The 23,658-nt window shown below is 44.3% G+C and overlaps 1 protein-coding gene across 4 annotated transcripts in view; it reads right to left on the bottom strand.

Annotated features, from left to right (window-relative positions):
* Nucleotides 1-334: 334 nt before the first annotated feature.
* GFI1 (growth factor independent 1 transcriptional repressor) overlaps nucleotides 335-23,658 on the bottom strand; it is a 43,935-nt gene continuing 20,611 nt past the window's right edge. For all 4 annotated transcript variants that reach the window (XM_082227962.1, XM_082227963.1, XM_082227964.1 and 1 more), the window contains exons 3-8: nucleotides 23,166-23,433; nucleotides 22,382-22,579; nucleotides 10,986-11,392; nucleotides 9,458-9,595; nucleotides 5,856-6,021; nucleotides 335-1,950 (exon numbers count right to left, since the gene is read on the bottom strand). In XM_082227962.1, the coding sequence (XP_082084088.1) occupies nucleotides 1,772-1,950; nucleotides 5,856-6,021; nucleotides 9,458-9,595; nucleotides 10,986-11,392; nucleotides 22,382-22,579; nucleotides 23,166-23,280 (1,203 nt within the window). In that variant the 5' untranslated portion in view covers nucleotides 23,281-23,433 and the 3' untranslated portion in view covers nucleotides 335-1,771. The remainder of the gene's footprint in view (nucleotides 1,951-5,855; nucleotides 6,022-9,457; nucleotides 9,596-10,985; nucleotides 11,393-22,381; nucleotides 22,580-23,165; nucleotides 23,434-23,658) is intronic.

Genomic DNA, 23,658 nt, shown 5'->3' with positions numbered 1-23,658 from the left:
TTGTACTGTTTGGCACTATATTGGTACATATATGGTGCACAGGCTGATAGGATTCCAACTCTGGCACTGATTTGACATGAATATGCCTGTCAAAGTGTGGCCTTAAAGTGACACCTTTTTGGCTGATTTGCGCTTTGTCTGTCTTCCTCCCAGCTTCAGTGTTCTGTCTTGTTTTTTGTCTGATCGTACAGCGAGCATTGGTAACTGATTTGCTGTAATTCCTACACCGTTGGGGAAAATAACTCCATTGATTTGTGGACCCGATTTCCAAGTAAATTCAACTAGAATCCCACCTCTGGTTTGGTTAATACGTCCTTGTTGAAATAAATACTGCTTCTGAGGATCCTTGGGACTTTATTAATTTAAAACATTATTCCAATAAATATGCATCAATGAACATAAGACACACTGTAAAATCTAAATAAAGGCATTTACAATCCTATCTATAAAGTAAAAACAGATTCTTCCCCCACCCCCGCCCACAATGAGGTATGCACAGGATTAGTTAAGGCAAATTCATACTATAACAAACTGATACTAATTTATGGGTCCTTCCAGGCGTGAGACCATCTGAGAGCATATAACCTAAATATTCAGTCCAGAGTTAACAGGAGCTCCTCAGCTATTTCTCACCTACTGGTTATCTAATCACAGAATGCCAATGACATTTAAAAGCAAAAATCTGTCCTCATCCCTTATTTCTACCCTCTTCAACAATTTTTAATAATAAGGCTCTTTCTTATTGGCTCTTCCCAACAGGTGCAAAGGAAAAGCCATACATGCACCACAAAAAAACCAGGACATAAAGTAGGTAGACTGAAATTCTTGGATAGGAGCATTGTGTTGTCCTAAAAGTTGCAAATCCCTGACATGAAGGAAGCTACTGGAGATTAACACTTGGCCTGGGTGTGCAACAAAGACTAAAAATCGGAGATGACATCTTGGTGAAACACATGTGGGGAGCATGTGGGGACTCTGCACAACATCTAAATGCTGACCTCCAACTTATTCAGGCATTCTCAACCAGGACTAGGCAAGGTTGGCTGAAGTAGCCAAGGGGCTCTTTCCCTCAGTTGGAAAAATGTATTGGGCCACAATTCAATACTCTTAAATTTGGAGCCTAGGACCAGTTAGCTGGGAGCAGTCCTAGGAAGCTGCCTAATAGGAGCTCTATAAACTCTGGAAAAGGCAGGGCTTTGAGGTCCCAGGTCCAATTAATCGATGAAAACCAGTCGCAAGTTGTTAAACGGTAGAAAATCAAATACAGTCACTCTCTCTCCTTTGTCAAGCTGCTCAGTGTGTTGACCATGTAAACTCAGGTAGTTTAGATTTCCCAGATAAAAAATAACTTTCAGGAAATCAAAGGTTAGCAGGGAAATTCATTTTTTAAAGGACTTTCTGGTTCATAGGCACCAGTAGCTTATGTATACAAAGACTTTGGGGGCTTTAAGGCGGTGGGGTGCGCATGTTATTTTTCCAGTGTTTAATTTTAAAGGAAGAGACACAGAGTGGGGGGAAAAGACTTCACCCCACCTTACTTCAGCCTTGGCGTTCCATTTTCATTCCAAGACCTTTCGGTGAAGTTCTACAAAATGCTGGCCAGTCTGCTCTGGCTTCCTGTTTAGCGAGAAGATGGCAGGAAGTGGCCAGACAAGAGAGGCGGGGGCAGGAAGAGGGCAGCCCACCAAGGGAGGAGGAAAAGTCTGTTGACATAGTGTTTTGGGGGTTCCCTGGGTTCCCTCCCCCTCCCTGCCCAGATTCTGTGTGGCTCTCATTTCAGACCATGTTGCGTCTCTCGGTGCCTCCGCAAATCCACTTTTCTCTGGAAGCCTTTGCCACACAGATCACAGCCAAAGGGCTTGAAGCCCGTGTGCTTCCGACTATGGGTGATGAGGTTGGAACTCTGGCTGAAGGCTTTGCCGCACACCTGGCACTTGTGGGGCTTCTCACCTGCGGGTTACAAAAGGATGGACACAAAGTTACAACAACGTAGCCCCCCTAACAAACCAGCTTGAAAAGTCCAATAGAAACTGCAGAATTGGACACAATGACAGGAAGGATTCGAAACCTGCGGGACCAGAGATTTACAGAAGATTGGAAGAAGTACCGTATTTTTCGCGCTATAAGACACAACAGACCACAAGACGCATCTAGTTTTTGGACGAGGAAAACAAGAAAAAAAAAATATTCTGAATCTCAGAAGCCAGAAAGCAGTGAAAGCAGCAATCCCTCTTGCTGTTCTGGCTTCTGTGATAGCCACGCAGCCTGCATTCGCTCCATAAGACACACACACATTTCCCCTTACTTTTTAGGAGGGAAAAAGTGAGTCTTATAGAGCAAAAAATACGGTACATGAATTATTTGAAGAGCAACAAATTACGCTAGTAGGACTAAAAGAAGTTTTGTAAGGAGAAATATACGAAGTGTTGCAAAGTAGAAAAAGATAGAGATATTGGTTATGAGTTTGAAATGTAATAGGGAAGATAAGAAATGCATACTGAGAGATTAGATTGGAAAATTTTCAGACAGGATTGATGGAAGTCAAAAATTTGAATAAGATGTAAAAGTATGTTTAATAGCTGTTGAAAATGATATGTTAAAAAAACTAATAAAAATTATATATATAAAGAAAATGGCACCCCCAGATATCCAATATGGGTGGGTGACTTGGAATAAATACTATGGATAGCATAGGGCTGCCATATGTCTGGACATTCCCGGGATTTCAAAAGCCGGACATTTGGAGGTGAATTTCCAAAAGGCAGCGCTTTGTCCTGGATCTTAGGCAAGTCAATTGGAGAATTGAGTTTTTGTAAAGAAACAAAAAATAAACAAACCTTCAACTCAACAACTTTGGGGTTTGTCTAAAAAAAACTGAACAACTTTCGGGGTGCCCTGGTTTTTACTTTTTGAAATATGGCAACCCTAGGATAGCATCCTTAAGATCCTTGTCAAGTTTTGAGCTAATTTTAATCACCCTAGTTTAGGACAAGTACCAGCCACTATCTGACAAGGCACAACTGGAAGAAGGAGACAAGGGAGCCCTCACATTACCCTTTCAGGTAACTCAGAGTTTGGCAATGATGTCAGGGTTGAGAGGGTGCAGCCCCTAAACAGCCATCTCAATGGGAATCTCAGCTCTCAGACTTAGGAAGCTATCCTTTTCTTCCTTAAAGCATCCTTGGCAAACTACGGACCAGAGTTCCCTTGAAAACCTTTGCAGGAGAAGATTTCCACCCTCCTCCCCTAAGCAGCTCGTTCTTCATTGCTCACCTCCTCTTCAGATGAAAAGAGCATTTCAGGAGCCCCAGTCTTGATGCAGTTGGATTGTTCGTTTCTATTTCCAATTGCACAAATAATTTCCTCTCCCAAACATGCACACAGATAGTGGCCCTCATTGCTCACTAAGCCAGTGTGCCTGTTTGGAAAGTGGAAGAACCTGATTTTAAAATCCGGGTGCTGTCCTCGTCTTAACCACAGAAGGCCTTTTTCTTTCACTGCCTCCTTCCCTGTCTCTGAAATGTTAATGGTCACGCTTCCTGGGGAAATAATTGTGCAGCCATTTGTTCTTACACGTTGTGAGGTTTTGCTGAGGGGCATCTAATTTTCCATCAACACGTGCTCAAAATAAGTGGCATTACGCTGAGAGTAGACTGGTGCACTTTGAAACTGTGACAAGCAATTGGTTTCTAAAAACCAATAAAAGTTCACAAAAATGGGGCAGGACATGGGTGGAGAATGGAGTTAGCAATGCGGAGATGGACAATATCAGTGACGCTCTTGCAATCAGATTGCACATGGAAACTCACAACAGCAATGACCATGAATTGCATTTTTCAAGGTGTAATATGAGGCGTTTTTTCACACCAGCCATACAGAATGACATAAAGCTTTGGACCAAAAGGCTGTCTCAGAACTGGGTGAATGGACATTAAAATGGCAATTTAAGCAAGTGCGAAGTCATGCAGAAATCCTTATTTCATTGGGATTTAAGCTGGCACTGACTGAAAAGAGATCTTGCATTTGTGCTGGATGGCCAAATGAAAATGTTGATCCAGTGTGGTACTGTTGTGAAAAAGGCAGATTCCATGTTGGGAATCAGTAGGATACGATGGAACCACCTACACAATGCCTTTACACAAAACTATGGTGCAACCACTCTTATAATACAGTGTACAGCTAATATTTTAGAGCTGGAAAAGAGCAGCCAAAATATCAGGGGGCTGGAGCAACTTCCCTAGGAGAAACAGGTTTGGGGTTTTTTAGCTTAGAAAAATTGTGAGTGACAGGGAGAATGGTGGACAGAGAGACCATTTTCTCCCTCTCTCAAAAGTACCAGAATAGGGATTATCTGATGAAGCTAAATTGTTAAATAGTAGAGTTTGCTACCACAAGATGCAGTGCTGGACCAACGTAGACAGTCTTAAAAAGGGATTAAGCATATTCATGGCGAATAAGGCTCTCAATGGCCATTAGCCTTAATGGTTTTGCATCACATCCAGTAACTGAGGCAACATGCCTCTGAATATCAGTTGCCAAACAGCAAATGGCAGGAGAGTCTATTGCCCTCATCTCCTGCTTGTGGGCCTTCCATAGTCATCTGGTTGGCCATTGTAGGAAACAGGTGTCGGACTCTATAGATCTCTGCAAAGCTCTCCTTCTGTTTTTTATTCGCATGGGGGATAATATCTTTGTTATTTACTCCCACTTCAGTGGATACAGAAGGCTGCTGGGTCAGAAGACATACCCCCTGAGAAAAGCTCCATTTAAATCTGCAGCATGTTCTGTTTGTCTTTCTCCTAACAGTTTTCCTCAGCTATTCAAACTGCGTTTTTGTTTTGTTTCCATGCTCCCCAGAAACTCAAGATCATGGTGCCTTGCCTACCGCTGAAAATAGCCCTCAAACAGTTCAGTTGGAAAAACTCAATAATACACAAGAGAGCTCCAGAGCAAGTATCAAGACTGACTGTTCGGATCTGCATCCTCCAACTTTCTGGCTGGGCCTACCATTAGGCAGAACAAAATGCGCTCATTAGGCAGCAAATGCTGGGGCGCAGGGATTGGTAGAGACGTCAACTGAATTCTATACACATGCAATGGGGAGGGCGCCATCTTGTTTCTTGCCCCAGGAGTGTGGATGGAAACAACAGTATAAAGGGGGAACTGACATTTGTTGCTCCAGTGCTTCCCCCCCCCGGGGGGGGGTATGCAGGGGTACGCATACCCCTAAACATCTTTTGGGGGGGGGAAGTACTGCATTGCTCTGTCCAGCGGCTCTTTACGCCCCTGACATGTGGCCCTCAGAATGCTGCCTAGAAAGGAATGTGGCCCTCACATAGAAAAACATTTGCCACCTCCTCTGCTTTAAAGGAAGAGCTGAAGAGGGCTTGCGTGTCTGTCTTTCTAAAACTACTTGTACCTTGGAGAGACAAAAAATAAATCTGTCAGCTAGTCCACCCTGCTTTCCCGGCATCACTCTGGAGGAAACCAGCGGATAAAAAGAAGTTTAGAATGTTAAAATCGAGATGTGGAAATATGGAAATAACGACGAGAGGCAGGATTGAGATTTGGAGATGTGCTTCAAGGTCCAAACTATGGGAAGTCCCAAAAATTAATAATTATAATTTGGAAGATAATTTGATCTTTTTATTTTAGTTTTTTATTTTTATTGGATTATGATTTGATATGCTAAATTGGATGTTTTTTAATTGGAAAATTAATAAAAACGATTTAACAAAAGAAGAAACCAGCGGATAAAGATGTCCATTTATCCCAACAGCAGGGGGCGGGAGGTGGATTGATATTTGTTTGTTTGTTTGATTCTGGGAGGCCAAGAGGGATGTAGCGATTCTCACCTGTATGGATGAAAGTGTGCTTCTTCATGTCGGATTTCTGGTGAAATCTCTTCCCACAGTACTGGCATGGATAAGGCCGGGTGTCTGAGTGGATGAGAAGATGGGTAGACAACGTGGAGGACCTCTTGAAGCTCTTACCGCAGATCTTACAATCAAAGCTGCGCTCCTGCCGAGAGAAAGCAGGACCTTCATGCAGATGCAACATCTTCTTCATTTAATGCCTTTAGAATATCTGTCCTTAGCTAACCACTTACGGTACATAGAAGCAGCTTAAAATAAAAAAATAAAAAATCTGATAATTGATTTCCGCCCCTCTTTGGTTTAAGAAGATTGATGTACCACTTAAAGGTGCTTACATAAAATAATATAAAATATTCACGAGGAAAAAACACGTTGGAATAACACAGTTATATCAAAATATACAGTGGTACCTCCGGTTAAGTACTTAATTCGTTCCGGAGGTCCGTTCTTAACCTGAAACTGTTCTTAACTTGAAGCACCACTTTAGCTAATGGGGCCTCCTGCTGCTGCTGCTGCACCGCTGGAGCATGATTTCTATTCTCATCCTGAAGCAAAGTTCTTAACCCAAGGTACTATTTCTGGGTTAGCGGAGTCTGTAACCTGAAGCGTATGTAACCTGAGGTACCACTGTAGATTAAAACCCGAAGTTTTGAAAGCAGATATCCAATAATTTAAAAATACATTTATGGGTATTCTTGCCTAAACAAAACTCAGAATTATTCAAAATAATTCAGATATAAAGTGGCCATTTGCTCTGTCGCAAAATATAGATCCCAGAGTGACTGCATTGGATAAGGGGTGTGTGTGCCTGAAGTTGCCTCCTCCTTCAAACCTGGGACTTGACTTATATGCCATTATATTGAAATGTTCTGTTTTATCAAGTAATTTCCCCCCGAACCATGAAAACATCCCCAAACCACTCTGGAGATACTGAGAATTGAACCAGGAAACATCTGCATGTGATACTTGTGTTCCGCAGGTTTTACATGTGTATTACAGAGAGAGTTACATTTTGTGATGAAAAGCCTTTAGTGTTCATCCTTCCAGCTCCAATTTAAAAAAGCACCTAGAGTTCTCAGGTAGCTGTCTTTTTGTCACCAGAGTCAAGAAAATCTATGTACAGTGGTACCTCGGGTTAAGTACTTAATTCGTTCCGGTGGTCTGTTCTTAACCTGAACCTGTTCTTAACCTGAAGCACCACTTTAGCTAATAGGGCCTTCCACTGCTGCCGTGCCGCTGGAGCACAATTTCTGTTCTCATCCTGAAGCAAAGTTCTTAACCTGAAGCACTATTTCTGGGTTCGCGGAGTCTGTAACCTGAAGCGTATGTAACCTGAAGCGTATGTAACCTGAGGTACCACTGTACATTTCTTTCCCACTCCATCCGCAAAATACATTTAAAGTGCACCCAACACACATGACGACCCCCTCCCAGAGTCAGAATTCCTAGAACTTTTGACAAACTACAGTTTCCAGGATTCTTTAGTGGACGTCATCTGCTTTAAATGTGTGTTGGATATGCTTTAAACTTATGGTATATCTCTTTGGTGCCGTCCCCATCCCCCCCAGCACTTCAACAGTGTTGAGGAAGGGGTGAAGCTTTTGAAGGGTGCATAATTAGGGTTTGGGGACAAGAACTCTTTTTTTATAAAAAAAAATACTTTTATTTTGCTTTAAACAAATACAGATAAATATAAAGAACCAAAATTACAAAAGAAAAATCCTTAATAATGGAAAAAGCTAAAAAAACTACAAAAAATATCAAAGTACAGTGGTACCTCAGGTTAAGAACTTAATTTGTTCCAGAGGTCCGTACTTAAGCTGAAACTGTTCTTAACCTGAAGCACCACTTTAGCTAATGGGGCCTCCTGCTGCTGCTGCGCCGCCGGAGCACAATTTCTGTTCTCATCCTGAAGCAAAGTTCTTAACCTGAAGCACTATTTCTGGGTTAGCGGAGTCTGTAACCTGAAGCGTATGGAACCCGAGGTACCACTGTACATGGCATAGAGCATAAGCCATTATGGGAAAGAAAAAAGAAAAAGGAAAGGAGGAAGGGGGGAAGGGAGGGGAGGAAAATGAGCCAAAACACAAGAAGGCTTGTCTATTGTATGCGTCCATCATGGTCGCAACAGATCATCATTCTAACTCTTTTATTCGTAATCTAATGCACAGCAGGAGTGGGGAAGGAAGAGAGATTTACTTAGATTTATTGCAGTGGTAGTAATGCTTCTCTAAATCTAGATCGCAAAACCCTCAAACTTCACTTTTGTGTTCCAGGACCGCTAATAATTTTAAGAAGGGAAATTTGCGCTGGCACAAAACCCCACACATACCCTAAGTGGAAGAACAGAAGCATAATCACCTGACCCCCACCACACTTACTATTCCCCCTCCCCCTCTTTGCCCCTCTTTTCTTCCTAATCTTTTTAACCAATTCATGAGCCAAGAATTTATACATTGACCACTAATAATGAACCACATGTTGTAGATATTACCCCACATTTATTATGCTATTTTTGTGATAGACAAAGGGCATGAGAAAACTTGGTATACTTATTTGTATAACATTATTCTTATTTTTAAAACCCAATAAAAAGTTATTTTTAAAAAAAGAACGGCAAATTTGATGGAAGTTTGTGTGTGTGTGTGTGTGTGTGTGTGTGTGTGTACACATATGGGTTTGTTGTGCAGGCCGGGGAAGGCTGCAACAAAAACATATGAAATATCACTGTTTCGTCTCTTTGGTGAGCACCTTTCAGGTTGGTTGTAGGATTGTAATCAGGATTAATCCCCACCAGCCCTGCATGACAACCCACGCACCTTTCCCTGCCAAGGATACTGCTAGTCCCATGAATCTGTCACTCTAGGCTCATTTATATTGTAATTTAATGTAGATCAGGGTTTCCCAAACTTGAGTCTCCAGCTGTTTTTGGACTACAATGCCCATCATCCCTAGCCAGCAGAAACAATGGTCAAGGATGGTGGGAAATGTAGTCCAAAAACAAGTTTGGGAAACTCTGATGTACTGTAGATAGTGAGTTTACTGTACAGTGGTACCTTGGTTTCAGAACATCTTAGTTTATGAACAACTAGGATTAAGAACGCTGCAAAAGCCAGAAGTAGGTGTTTTGGTTTGTGAACTTTGCCTTGGAATAAGAACATGTTTCGCTTCCTGTTGAGTGTGTTCCATTTGTAAATTGAGTCCCCACGCTGCTATGAGAAAGCACGCCTTGGTATAAGAATGCTTTGGTTTAAGAACGGACTTCCGGAACAGATTAAGTTCATAAACCAAGGTACCACTGTACAGCCATTAATTCTTCATTGTCTGTATGACATTCTCCTCCAATCACTGCCTCTCCACACTTTCCCCTCCCTCAATCCAGATTTCCTCGCACCCTCTCTGTTTCAGAGTATCCCCGATATGAGTAAATCTGGACTGAAGGAGGGGAAAGTGTGAGGAGGCAGTGCTTTGGAGGAGAACGTCAGAGAATTAATAGAGATACAGAAAGCTGGCTCTTTGCATTAAGCCACCGTGTGGATGAACCCTCTCCAACCACTTGCCACCTTCCCTGGGGTTCTCACCTGTGAGTGTACAGCTTTATGCTGCTCCAGGCTAACTGCATGGCCAAATGTCTTGCCACACATTTCACAAGCGAAGGGCCTGGTGCCGCTGTGCGAACGACGAACGTGCACCTCCAGGCCGTGGGGAGTGGAGAAGACCTGAGAAGCAGCGGGGAAGACAAAGAGAATTATGGTTCAGGAAGGGCTGAAGCTCACAGCAGGCCCTGAACCTGAGATATCAGAGCTGTTTAGGAGAGTGTTTCCCCCTACGGTGGTTCAACCAATTAGCATTACTAGGTATTGGTACCATCAGGGTGGGGCAGGTGTCAATGGCCCAAGCCAGTGGAATGAGCAAGAGGGATCGCAGCCACAGCCGGCTAGATGGCCACATTTTGAAACAAATGAGGTAATGCATGTTACCATCTAAAGAGAGCGGGCCTCATAAGACAATTAAGTCCAGAGCCTAATATTTCCTACTTGCAGTGGTGTAGCAAGGGTTGCGAGTGCCCGGGGCCACATGGAGGGAAACGGATCAGGCATGCATGCACATTCAACTCCCTAATAGTGCATCACCCAGGCAATGGCAGTCACAAAAATAAGAAAAGAAGAGTCATTTTGTTGTCCGGAGAGGTCACTTCTTGGTTTACATGGAGAAGCCTTTTTCAACGGAGCTCAGCAACAAAAGCGCACAGCTGTTTTGAGGCAGCACCAGATGCTGAAATTTTACGCTCCTAACAATTTTGGGTCTGGGGAAACCGCCCCAATGCTACACCACTACCTAGTTGTGCCACTGTTACTGCAAGCTGAAATGCTGATTGACAAGTACGTAGTCTCCTGTGATAATTGATACTGTTACAAAACAAGGACAATTGTGAAGTCCAGCCAGACCTGCAAAAGGCTATTGGTCAGTAATGGCTGTATACTATGTCTAGGATCAGAGACAGCAGGCCTCTGGATATCAGTTGCTGGGGAACAACAGTGAAAGGGGTTTTGCTGTCATGTCCTGTTTTGGGGCTTCTGAGAGGCATTGGGTTGGCCACTGTAGGAACCAGGATGTTGGGCTCATGGGCAAGGATCTTCTTATGTTCATAAGAGTTATCTGAACAATTAATACGCCACGGCTCCACCTTCCCTGTACAAGCTTCCTAGTCACACATCCTCAAATTAAGCAATAAAGAGGGACCTGTCTCTGCCTTGACCAACCTTGCCCAAGCCTTCGGACCTCACCACCCCTAAATAACTCCCACCCTGAGTGGAGTAGGGTGGAACAGAGGAATGCCACCAAAGGGGATTCATAGAATATGAATAAAAAAATTCCTTCCAGTAGCACCTTAAAGACCAACTAAGCTAGTTCTTGGTATGAGCTTTCGTGTGCATGCACACTTCTTCAGATAAGTGTGGAGAAATCTGAAGAAGTGTGCATGCACATGAAAGCTCATACCAAGAACTAACTTAGTTGGTCTTTAAGGTGCTATTGGAAGGAATTTTTTTATTTTGACTATGGCAGACCAACACAGCTACCTATCTGTACATAGAATATGATCCATACCTTGCTGCATTTGACACACTTGTAGGAACCAGTGCTGATTAACAGGGGGCGACAGAGGAGCTCTGATTCCAATTTGATGCTACTTGCACTCTTCTCCTGCTGGAGTCCAGGTGGGCCTTCCACGTAGATCCCGGATGCTGCTGCTGGCCGCTCAAAGAGTCCAGAGGAGCCAAAGTCACCATAGAGTCCCAGAGCTGAGCTGCGCTCCGATCCATAGAGAGCAGGATCAGATCCCCTCTCGCAGAAGAGACCGAGGGATGAGCTATGTTCCAGACCTGGGCAGGGCCTGTAGCTCTGGACCAAATGTCTCAGCTCAGAATTCCCAAGGCTACTCCAGGCATAGGGCTTCAAGGGCACGGAGAAGGGGGGAGCCTCGTCCAAGGAGGGGCAGATGGAGCGCTCAGAGGCTGTCAAGACACAAATTGAGTGGAGGCAGTTAAACGGGGTTCACACAGAACACGCACTCGACGTCTTTGTTGTGTTAGCTCTTTAGTATATAGGGTGCTTCCAGGCTTATCTTACAAATAGGTTGTGCAGATCCTATTTCTCTTTGTTCATGATCAACATTAGTGTCTACATACTCCATTTTCTCCAGTCATGCTATTGACTGCTATGCCACCACCTGACATCTAAACCATGGGGTGGAGCTTGATGGAATGTGTCTGGGCTGAGTTTCTTTGTCAATAATAATAATAATAATAATAATAATAATAATAATAATAATAATAATAAATGCTGCCCATCTGACTAGGTTACCCCAGCTACTCTGGGAAGCTTCTAACAAATTAATATACAGTAAGACATCAAACATTTAAAAACTTCCCTATACAGGGCTGCCTTCAGATGTCTTCTAAAAGTCAGGTAATTGTTTATTTCCTTGACGTCTAATGGGAGGGTGTTACAGGGCAAGTGCAACTACCAAGAAGGCCCTCTTGTCTGGTCCAATCACTTCTCTTCCATATATCCCCCATATATATCACACATTTCCTCAGGCACTGCCTCTTTCCATATGAACCTACCTGGACCCTGAGATCATCTTCTGAGGCCCTTCTTCATGTGCCTCCTCCTCAAGAGGTTCAGAGGGTGGCAACACAAGAAGGGGCCTTCTCTGCAGTGGCTCCCTGTCTGTGGAATGCTCTCCCCAGGGAAGTTCAGGTGGCGCCTTCATTATACACCTTTAGGCGCCAGGCAAAAACATTCCTTTTTAACCAGGCCTTTGATTGATTTGATTGACATTCTATGTCCTTTTAAAATGTGGGTTTTTGGAGGGGTGTAACTGGGTTGTTGTTTTTATTTTTATTACGTATTTTGTGGTTAGTGCTAAGAAGCTTCCATACCAGCAGTTGCTGCAGAGGCACAATGAGTTGTTTTTACTCATCATATTTGCCGTGGAAGAGGAAAATCCAGATAAGACAAAGCAACATAAGGACAGGGTTGGGATTTTGTTGGTGGCATCCTTGTATGAACAGTGTAAAAAAAACACACCTGTGTGCATGGGTAGCTCACATTTCGCACTGGATGCCTGCCTGGAAGCACCCACAGTCACTAACGGCCGCAGTTCATGTGTGAGAGAACTACTCCCTCCCTCCCATTCATCCACAGGTTGAAATAAGTTCAGATGTATTTGACCAAACAATAATACACTTCTGTTGTCATTAGCCTAAAAGCTCTGTCAAAATTAAAATGCAACAGTAAGGAAGCAAGCCCTCCTGGAGATAATAGAATAGGCAATAACAAGAAGCTCTGTTAGTCAAGCATTTCAACAACAGCTTCATAACAGTTGGCTCATTTTAAAAACCACTGGAGATTTTCACGAGTTTAGTGGCAGTGGTTGCAAGGAACAGCCAAACGTTTTACATCTTCATTTTGCTCCGCACAAAGCTACTTTAAAATTCACGCTCTGCGCCGTCCAGTTCATAAACATTTGAGATTAAAGGATAGTTCTCTTCTTCGCCCTGATTTCTGAGACAAAACTAGGGAACAGTGAGGCTAATTCTGTCATTCAAGAGTCTCATCTCAAACCTGTTTCCTTGCAAAATCATTCAGGAGTGAATCATTTCCCCCGTTTTTCAGTTATATGAGTGATTAGGAGCACAGCACCACCATTTTGGAAAGGAAAAAAAAACACATAACACAAGGCGCTGATCTCATTTTGGAGACAATCTAAGAATTTGCACAGTTGCAGATGCTTTCAACCACGTCAGATTTATTTTGGTAATTCCGCCCACCTTTATAAACCACCCTGCGCTGATAAAGATCACGGGGTGATTCACAATTCATCATAAAAACAAATGCAATAAATGTATGTAGTTCACCAACCCAGAAAAATGAAGTAAAAGCCCAAGAAAGTAAGCTCCTAGGAAGAGGGTGATGGCAAGCAAGTCAAACAACTACTCCAACACCACGCAAAACACCTTGGGAGACAAGTACATCTTTAGCTGGCAATGAAAACTCCATGTTGAAGATGACTGATGCACTTCCAGTAGAGGGAAGTTCCACAAATAGGGTGCTGCCACAGAGAATCAGAGAATCTTAGAGTTGGAAGGGACCCAATGGTCATCTAGTCCAACCCCCAGCAATGCATGAATCTCAGCTAAAAGGCCTTGTCCCATCAGCGGGACCATGAGAACGGCCTCCCCATGCAGATCCCAAGGTCCAGATTGGCAGAGGAAGGGAGATGTTTTAGATACTGAAAGCCTCTGGGAGAAAAGGGGATGCAACTTCCCAAATCAATGGCAACATTTGAAAATGCCAAGCTAGATTATAAGGTCTCAGACAGTAAGGGAAGAGAATACTTGCTCTTACAAAAAAAACCCGTAGTTATAGCTATATTAAAGCATGGTTTGCTTTTTAAAGATCTCCCTTATTTATGACCAGGTGACTCAAGAGGTCAAACTTTTCCTAGACCACAACATTTTAAGCTGTAGGCGTGGCAAGGGGGTTGCATGTTTTTTCCCTTGGTTTGCTGTGAGGTTGAAATCAGCAAGTTGAAAACTAGAATGTCCCTGAGGAAGACAAGGTGCTTCTTCTCCTTGGCATGCTAGTGTTCTACCTGTGGGAAGCTTATTTGGAGGAGAAGGGTTCAAACATTCCAGCTCCCATCCCTTAGGCATTTATCACTTGTGTTTATAACCTTTACCAAATGGTCTCTGGGCAGCTTACAAATTACCTGGCAGGGAGACCACTGATCTCAGGTGGCCTTACTTCTGAGTAGACAGCCTCCCACCTGCAGCAGCAGCCAAGGAAGCTTTGACCACTTGGTGCTGATTTTTTTTGGGGGGGGCATATCTGGATGCCTCTATTTTGGTGCTGGAGGAGACTCTTGAGAGTCCCATGGACTGCAAGAAGATCAAACCTCTCCATTCTGAAGGAAATCAGCCCTGAGTGCTCACTGGAAGGACAGATCCTGAAGCTGAGGCTCCAGTACTTTGGCCACCTCATGAAAAGAGAAGACTCCCTGGAAAAGACCCTGATGTTGGGAAAGATGGAGGGCAGAAGGAGAAAGGGACGACAGAGGACGAGATGATTGGACAGTGTTCTCAAAGCTACCAGCATGAGTCTGATCAAACTGCGGGAGGCAGTGGAAGACAGGAGGGCCTGGCGTGCTCTGGTCCATGGGGTCACGAAGAGTCGGACACAACTAAACGACTAAACAACAACAATTTTGCTTCTAGCGTGACATCGAAGTCTCGCAAAAGTTCACTTGCATCATTTTAAATCGTAACCAGCCCAGGAATGGCATTGCCTGACTTACCCAGAGGTTCTTGCCCTGTGACTCCACAAGATCGTGTCTGCTGCATGATCAGTCTTAGCTAAATAAATGCATAGCAATTGTGGCACCAGATGCAGCTCTCTTATTGTGCTTCTGTCAGAGATAAATTATTTTTTTCTAAGCCTTGAATGCTTCTTCCCCTAGCTCAGTGGTTTTCCACCAGTGTGCCGTGGCACCCTTGGGTGCCTTGAATGATGGTAAGGGGTGCTGCGGGCAACATTGGCCTCTGTCCCTCCCTTCCTCTGATGCCATCTCAGCAGCCCTGGCTGCAAGCTCCCCAGATAAATAGTGCCTCTAGGGCTGGCCAGGGGCTGATTCCTAGGCCCTTGTGGGGCAGTGGGAGGAGACACCTCTCTTTGGGGCAGGGAGGGCAGCTCAGAAACCAGGGGCGGCAGCAGCAGCGGCTGCCCAGAAGACTCCCAGGGAGAGGGGAGAGGAGAGGCAGCTGAGGGAACACTCCACAAGGGAGGGTGTTTGAAAAAGGGTGAGGGGCTGTCAGCTCTGCAGGCAAAGGGTGGCATAACTGGGCTCCCGAGCCTCACAGGAGTGCCGCAGAAAGAATGGAGTTGGTCAAGGCAGCTGTGGACTCAGAAAGGTTGAAAACCTCTGCTCTAGGTAGTACACCAATTGCTACTCTGAAAGCCATGTGGAATTGCAGGCTATTACCAGCGCCTGTTGGCTCATGCGGTGTTGCTAGTGAATGCCTGTCTTGTTCTTATATACAAAAAAGCTTCTCTCGCAGCAAGAATCATGTACACATACATACACCCCCACACACCCCCACAGCATAACAGCAGTACCTCGGTTCCATAACTTGAATATGCAAGTATTGACTGGTTTGGGCAAAGTGTACATTGGGGTTATACTTGACTCCCACCCTATACACACCCACACACCAATACAGGTGATCAGTGCTTTTTAAAACTAAATAAATAAATGAAGTTGTTACAGTAAATGCCCCACACTTTTAGCATTTGGGAGGGCGGTACTGCGTACCCTTGAGTACCCTGGGGGGAGCACTGCCTGAGGTGATTTTTTAACCTAACTTGCGCCACTTCGTGCCCTGTGTATTCCCTAGCAGTCAGATGTATTTTTACATGGAAAGAAGCCACACACAGTAAGAGATGTTTTTAACATCAATAAATCAGAGGGTTGGCTGTTCTGTAATGTTTCAAGCCCTGTCACCTTGTGACTTTATTTTATTTTTAACAGAGGGGTTTTTACTGAAATGCCATTTGTGTTGGTTAAAGGTAAAGGGACTCCTGACCATTAGGTCCAGTCGTGACCGACTCTGGGGTTGCGGCGCTCATCTCGCTTTATTGGCCGAGGGAGCCAGCGTACAGCTGCCGGGTCATGTGACCAGCATGACTAAGCCGCTTCTGGTGAACAGAGCAGCGCACGGAAACGCCGTTTACCTTCCCGCCAGAAGGTATCTATTTGCGCTTTGACGTGCTTTTGAACTGCTAGGTTGGCAGGAGCAGGGACTGAGCAATGGGAGCTCACCTCATCGCGGGGATTCGAACCGCCGACCTTATGATTGGCAAGTCCTAGGCTCTGTGGTTTAACCCACAGCGCCACCCGCGTTGGTTAGACCCTCCCAATTAAAATGTAAAGGAGGCTGGGAATATAAGGCTACACATCGAAATATTTGGTGCCTAACCACGACCCAAACTCTGAATTTGAATATCAAAAGGCATTCATTATAAATAAATAAAAAAAGTGTTTGTGGGAGGGGGCATTGTTGTTTTTTTGTTTTGTTTTCTGTTTTATTTATTTGTGCTTTTATCCTGTATTTTTTATCTCGTCAACTGCCCTGAGATTTTCAGATGAAGGGCAGCGTATAAATTTAATAAATAATAAATAAATAATAAATATTTCATGCTAGCCTTACTTTGAGTAGTTAGGTTGACATTAATAAATGTGACCAGCTTAAGTTTATTAATTTTAGTGGGTTTACTCTGCATAGGAAAAGGCGAACCACAGCCGAAAATATATATTTGTGCTGTTATGGCCTCTAAGGTGCGAACGCATTGAGGTTTTTGTTTCTGTTCATGCCTGCAATATGTTTTGAGCTAAAGGGAAAATGCACATTGGGGGTTATTACCATAGCTGTCAACTTTTCCCTTTTTTAAAGGGAAATTCCCTTATTCCGAATAGGATTCCTCACAAGAAAAGGGAAAAGTTGACAGCTATGGTTATTACAGATTTCACACACTACTCCTATATTATTAACAGTAGCCCAGTTTCTTAAGTTTTACATGAAATGGAGTAAAATCAAATGCCATATGTTATCTGACTCCATTTCAGGTAAAAAATAAAAATTAAAATGCTACATGTAAGAGATACATCTAATTGTGTTTTCAAATCCCCCAACACCTTGAAGTTCACATTATTAGCTAATTTTATCAAGGAGCATATTTAAAGCACATGCACACACGCAATAATCATAGGAAAAATACAAGATAAAATGTTGAAGTAGAATAATCAGTTTACAAGAAACCATCAACTAACTCCTCAGTTATTGCTTATCAGACTGATAATTCAATAACAATATATAATCAACGGTTTAATAGAGAGGGGAATGGAGAGATGTGATTAAGTCCACTGAGAATAAAAATAATTGTAAAAATAAAAATGGCCGTAGCTTAATAATATTCTACCTGCACACACACACCCCGGCAAGAAAAAGACGGGTTAAAAAAGCACTTTCTGCAAGTACAGGAAAAGGTACGGTAATAAAGCAATTATAGAGGCTTTTTTAAAGAAGAAGAAATTAAAACTTTAAGCAATGTCTTTACAAGTGAATAGAGCAAAATAGAATCAAAAGGGAAAGGTGTATGAATTGATTGAGCCAGCAAGGTTGTTTTTTTTTGGGGGGGGGGTTACATGTTTATTACAGCCTCAGGTTTGTGCTCTGCTTTGACAAAAACAATTTTGCAGTAGCGATATTTTTCTCACACTCAGGCAGATCACCCACTGTGTCCCATTTTGATCATATGAGCATGGTGTGTGTGTGTGTGTGTGTGTGTGTGTGTGTGTGTGTGTGTGAGAGAGAGAGAGAGAGAGAGAGAGAGAGAGAGAGAGAGAGAGAGAGAGAGATGGGGGCTAAGCCATTAGTGCCATTAAGAGAATGTTTGGGGCACTGGGATGCTCTTCTTCAAATAAATCAGTACAATAAAAGCCAATCACTAGGCAGAAGGAGAAAGCCAGCCCTCAGTGTCAGATTTGGGGGTATGGTTAAAGGAGTTAATTATTAAATTGACATCTAATGATATAAATTGCATTACATTTTTACATTTCTACCTCTACAGTGGGCACTGTTTGAGTATTTTGCCTGAATAAACAACAACGTCTTACATTACCTCCAATTACAAGAAGGTTATCATATGTATCTTCCTTTTTGGTTTATTTTTATTTTTATTTTTATTTTTATTATTATTACATGTATTGCCCAGTCTTCTCCAGCAGGTCCCAGGGTGGGTTGCAAGGATTTGAAATTCAGAATTAAAAAACAAGTCAAGCAAAGTCTAACACCCACCTTGGTGAGATGTCACACACACACACACACACACACACACACACACACACCCATTCCCCCAAGATCTATTTTGTTGGGGAAAAACCAGAAGGTGGCAACTTTACTATTCTCAGCATTCACCACAGTGTCACTTCATCAGTGGAAATGCTGTCAGCAATTTCCGTTTCTGAGCAAAACTGAAAACACACACTACACAAAAAGTCCAAATGAACTGCTCTCTGTTGTGCTTTCTGCACAACTGCACAACTGTTGTGCTTTCTATCGAATGGGCCAAAAGTTCAGCTTGCTTTGCCAGCGCCACATGGACCCCCAGCAAGCTGACTAGAGATGTTGGATGCAAAAGCATTTAGGATGCAGCTCAAACACTGGGATTCTCATCACCAGGAGTACACCAGAGATATATTCTATCTCTGATCATGAGCGAGCAACACAGCAAGGCTAGCTGCTGACAGTCTGATCTGGCAAGCAGTCAGTCTCTAAGAGAAACTATCTTAATCAATCTTAAGCTTTGTAAGCTCCTAATTCAGTCCTGGACTTTGGCCCCTTGCAACTACTTTTGATATTTTCTAGGCTGGCCTTCTTGCTTCCAAAGGGCTCTTGAATGCTCTCGATGGATATTATTTTGGACAAGCAAGGATGCTAATTTTTGTAGAAGTTGTACGCAGACATCAATGACATCCAGGCACATGACGAAACAAAAAGCCACAGAACTAGATCTACAGAGAAACTATATGTGGAGAATCAATGCATTCTGTGCATCAGATGGGTGGAGTACTGTTGTTGTTGTTGTTGCTGCTGCTGCTGCTGTTAACACACACATTTTCTCTCAGTTGTATGCCTTCAGTTCATTTGCCTCTACTTCCAGGATTACCTTATCCCATATATGCCCACTTAACTGCTTTGATCTACGGAACTGGCACTGTTACAGGTAACACATAATATTTGTTAATTCACTCATAAGAAAGTGATCTTTTGGTGTGGCAGCTCCTAAACTTTGGCATCTTCACTGTTCTTTTTTCGGCACTTGCTAAAAACATTTTGGGCAAGCTAGACATGTAGAAGTTGACATGTGTTTTAGTAAGTTCTTTGCTGAACTATTTATTTTATTTGGGGGGTTGCTTTTTTTTCATACTTGATTTTAACTTTGCCCTTTATTGACAATGTTAGTGTTTTGCACTGCTTGGAGGTATGATCCACAATCAAGCAGTGTTTTGTTAAATAAAGACATGCGATGCCACCAAACTCTTGGGGATGTTGTGAGGATAAAATTGGGGTTCGTGGGGCCAAGCATGTATGGCACCTGGAGGTCCTGGAAGGGTAGGCAGGCTAAAAAATGTAAATATAGATTTCTAAATTGTATTTTAGTGGGAGACCGGAAGAAAGAGCTGAGTCTTCATTTTCCTCCTGTGGATCCCTGGAAGGATCTATTCCTTCGCGCCATGAAAGCAAACAGTAAACAGTATCACGGTGGGTTAAGCATCCTTCCTTCTGAACAGCCATAAAAGATTTTCATAGCCTAACAAGTAATATATAAAAGTCTGGAAGGATAAAGTGAGGTGAATACAACTCCATCATTATCGCTACACTATTCAGCTGTTCCTACCATCAGATGAATGCAATCATCGTTGTCAATAGGACTGTATATATAGATACATAAAGCATACACAAGAATGTGTATCTACATCTGTATATTACCCATCGCAATCCTAGGCAAGATTACTGAGAAATAAACTCCACTGTGTTCAATGGGGCTGAACTCCAAATAATAATAATAATAATAATAATAATTTATTTATGTGCTGCCCAGCCACTCTGGACGGCTTCCAACAACTTAAAACATCAAGCACAGTAAAACATCAAACATTAAAATGGCAAAGTGTGCAGAGAACTCTGAAATCATGCTGTTGCTCATTTATGTCATAAGCTTAGACAGGTTCCTTTTGGTTGTGATGGCTTGAAGTGCCGCAGAAATGTTGCAACCCGGAGTCCCCTGTTTGTAGCCTTATGAAACAGGTGGTGATTTTTGGGGGTGGGGGTGGGGGGAGGAGATGCCTAAGCTTTCAGGCAGGCAAGATTCAGAAAACCTATCACCCATTTCCTTTGCTATTTTATAGGGCAACCTTCTCCTCGGAGGAACGAATCGCTTTCTTTCCATTTCCTTGAACTCACAACCTGTTCAAATTGCAAACAACTACTTTGCAAACAAGAGGGTCGAGAAGGGGCGCGGGGTGTGTGTTATTTTTATATATATATTTCCCTGTCTTTCTTTTATGCCTTTTTAATCTTCATTTCCCCAGATATACAGCATAAGATACAGCCTATTTTATCAATACAATGTCAAGCGTCCTCGTCTTTCTTACTGCACAACTACAGTCATTTTAGGGAGAATTGTTTAGTAAGGATTTTGGAGGAAGCCTTCTGAGATATATTAAAAACAGCAGCAGCACAAATTTTCTGCTTTCTTTTCAGCCAGAGAGTTCTCCCTGCTCCCATTCTCCACTTTTATGCTGCTAGTATAGACCTAGGAGTGATCTCCCTCTAGCTTTAAAGCCAACGCCTTTAAAACTATGGTTATTTTTAAATTTTTTGGTTTTTTTTTTAAATCCGCTTTTCTATGACTCCTTCGTTCCTAAAAGGAAAAGAAAGAAACGCCAGCAAATTGTTCTAAATTGCTCGGGCTGTGTTTCTCAACGCGATCAGGGCGACTGACGCCATATGAGGAGTTCAGCTTCCTCTCGGGGTCGACCACATCAAAGGGAAAGGAGAAGCCAGCCAGAGGCTGCGCTGCTCTCGAGGAGACGCCGTGCGCCCGGATCGAGTCCAGGGCAGGGAGAGGAAGGAAGGGGCTCTTGAGAGAGGGGGGGAGAGAGAGAGAGGGAGAGAGAGAGGGAAAGAAAGGAAGGAAGGAAGGAAGGAAGGGGAAGGAAGGAAGGGGAAGGAAGAAAGGAAGAGAGAGAGAGAGAGAGAGAGAGAGAGAGAGAGAGAGGAAGGAAGGGAAGGGAAGGAAGGAAGAGATTCTACTAATTAGATGAAGACCCCCCCCCCATGCACATCGTCCTCTGTACAGACAGAGTAGTGCAGTTGGGGAATTTTTCACTATGGACTTCATCTGGTCTTAACGTGGATCCACTAGGAGGGATGGTATAACTCGTATTCTTGCCGCTCAGAGATTAATATTTTTTTAAAAATCAAGCTTTTGATGATGATGATGATGATAGGCTGCATTTGGGGGCTCATTTCCCTGAGTGCGGCTCTGCACTTTTGCCCCGGGGGCCCGATCCTGAGCTCTGTCCCGATCCTTCATGCAGCCGCTCGGACACAACTGCGCTTAATCTCTCCGCCCTCGAACTGGAGCGCAGAATTCGTTGCTAGGGATCCCTTACTGGTCAGCCCCGCTTCCCTCGGGCAAAAAGAGCTCCCTACCGAGACCGGGGCGGGTGGGGTGTGTTCTCCCCCCATCTCCTCGACTAATCCAGATCGACTTCGCGCTCGTCCTGTGGCTCCCACCCCCGCTTTGCCCTTTTCAAATATATTAAAAGAGAAATTACTCAGGTATAGTTTGGCTCTTTCAAAAATCCGCTGGGGAAACCCAGAGATTCTCACACCTTTTAAGCCTGAATCGCTGAATTTAAGAAAGGAAGCGTTTTCTTTCTTTTCTTCTTCTTCTTCTTTTTTAAGGGGACAATTTGGGTCACCAAGAAGCGGACTTCGATTCCTCCTGCCTTATTATTAAGAGGTAAACAGGCGCGTCTGAAATCGCGTTTCATTATGAACCGTGCGCGCAAATCATCGCACGTCTGCAGGCAAAAGAAGGTTTCTCTTTTCCCCATCCTCACGGCAATGGTCGGAGATGCGGGATAGGGTGGGGGTGGGGATTAAAACTTGAGAGCCAGGGGAGAAATTTAAGGAGGGAAGATGGGGGGACACACACACACAGTGAAGTGGGCAGCTGAGATCTTTTACACACACCCTTGGGAGTAAACCCTGCTGAACGCAACGAGACTGCCAGGGCCATAAAACGCTCGGATCCTGTCCCAATGCAGCCCAGAAACGCGTCCACCACCCAGCCCTTCCGACAGCTCCTACCTGGGGAAGCCGAGGGAGAAGGCGGCCTCCACAAATCCTCCAGCTCGGCGGCTCGGTCGCAGAGGCTGCCCTCGCAGCTGGGAGCCGACTCCGAGGTGCCGTCCGCCCCGTCGGGCAGCTGAGATTCCGGGGAGAAGCGGCCCTGCGAGGGCTCGGGCTCCGGGAGGCTCAGAGGCATCTGCCCCGGAACCTTAGTGTCTGCCAAGGAAGAAAGAGGGAGGAAGGAGAAAGATCTCGTGAGAAGCCTGCTTTCCCATGTACGCCCCGTCGCACAATCCCCATTTACAGGTGCCCGAGGAGAAAGCCAGCCAACCTACGCGCTACTTTCAAATCCACTTTTCCCCTGTTGGATCAAAAGCGCAGCTACTCCGTGATAACTATAGATAGATATATTTATCACGCGGTAGCTGCCCTTTTATCCCTTTGTTCTACCTGTGAAAAAGTGGATTTGGGAGACCGGGTAGTGAAAAAGCGGATATTATTAAAACTCTTCCTGAAGGCAATAAGATAAAAGGACACTAATCTAAACAAAAAAACACTTTAAAATAAGATTAAGACTTTTTTTCATAATGCAGTAAGATAAAACAAACTAAATAAAAGCACGTGGTAACTACAGATACATGCCTGCGTATCAGGCGTCAAATGGAAAAACATCTCCATTTGCCTATAACCACCACCTCCGGCGACTTGGGTGTTCCGTCGAAAGTAAACCCTGACCCGCCCCTGCCCCTCGGTCCGGAGGCGCCCGAGGAATCCGGGCCAAAGAAACCGCTTTGGCTCTCACCTGCGCAGATCTGTGCCAGGACGCTCTCCAGGCTGAGACTGTACTCCCCATCGGGGGCTCGGGGCTGGTGGTAGCTGTGCGCCTTCTTGCTCTTCACCAGAAAGGACCTGGGCATGGTGCCTCGCGGGGTGGACGGTGCTCAGACTCCGTCTCCTCCTCCTCACGCCTCTCGGGCCACCAGTCCCCGCGGCGCGGGCTGCCTCGGCGCGTCCCGTCGAGCGGCGGCGGCGGCTCTCTCCAAGTCGTCCCCAGTCCTGCGGGAAGTGCTCTGCGAAGAGGTCGGGCGAGCCATTGGTTACCAGGGAATATGCTGGAGGGAGGGGGGAGGGAGGGAGGGAGGAGCGTGGCTGACGGGCTGGATGCCTGCGACGGAAAGAGGACGCCTCTACCCTCCGCCAGGTGGCATTCGCGCAGGTGGTCAGGCAGCCGGCTCACCTGTCAACCGCAGTAGCCCTGCTTTTTTCGAGGGGACGCACGGGCTTCTCCCCGCTCC

This window comes from Podarcis vaucheri (assembly GCF_965113315.1).
Source record: "Podarcis vaucheri genome assembly, chromosome: 6".
NCBI classification, from domain to species: domain Eukaryota; kingdom Metazoa; phylum Chordata; class Lepidosauria; order Squamata; family Lacertidae; genus Podarcis; species Podarcis vaucheri.
The sequence above is the reverse complement of the archived record's forward strand: the minus strand, read 5'-3'. Positions and strand labels throughout refer to the sequence as shown.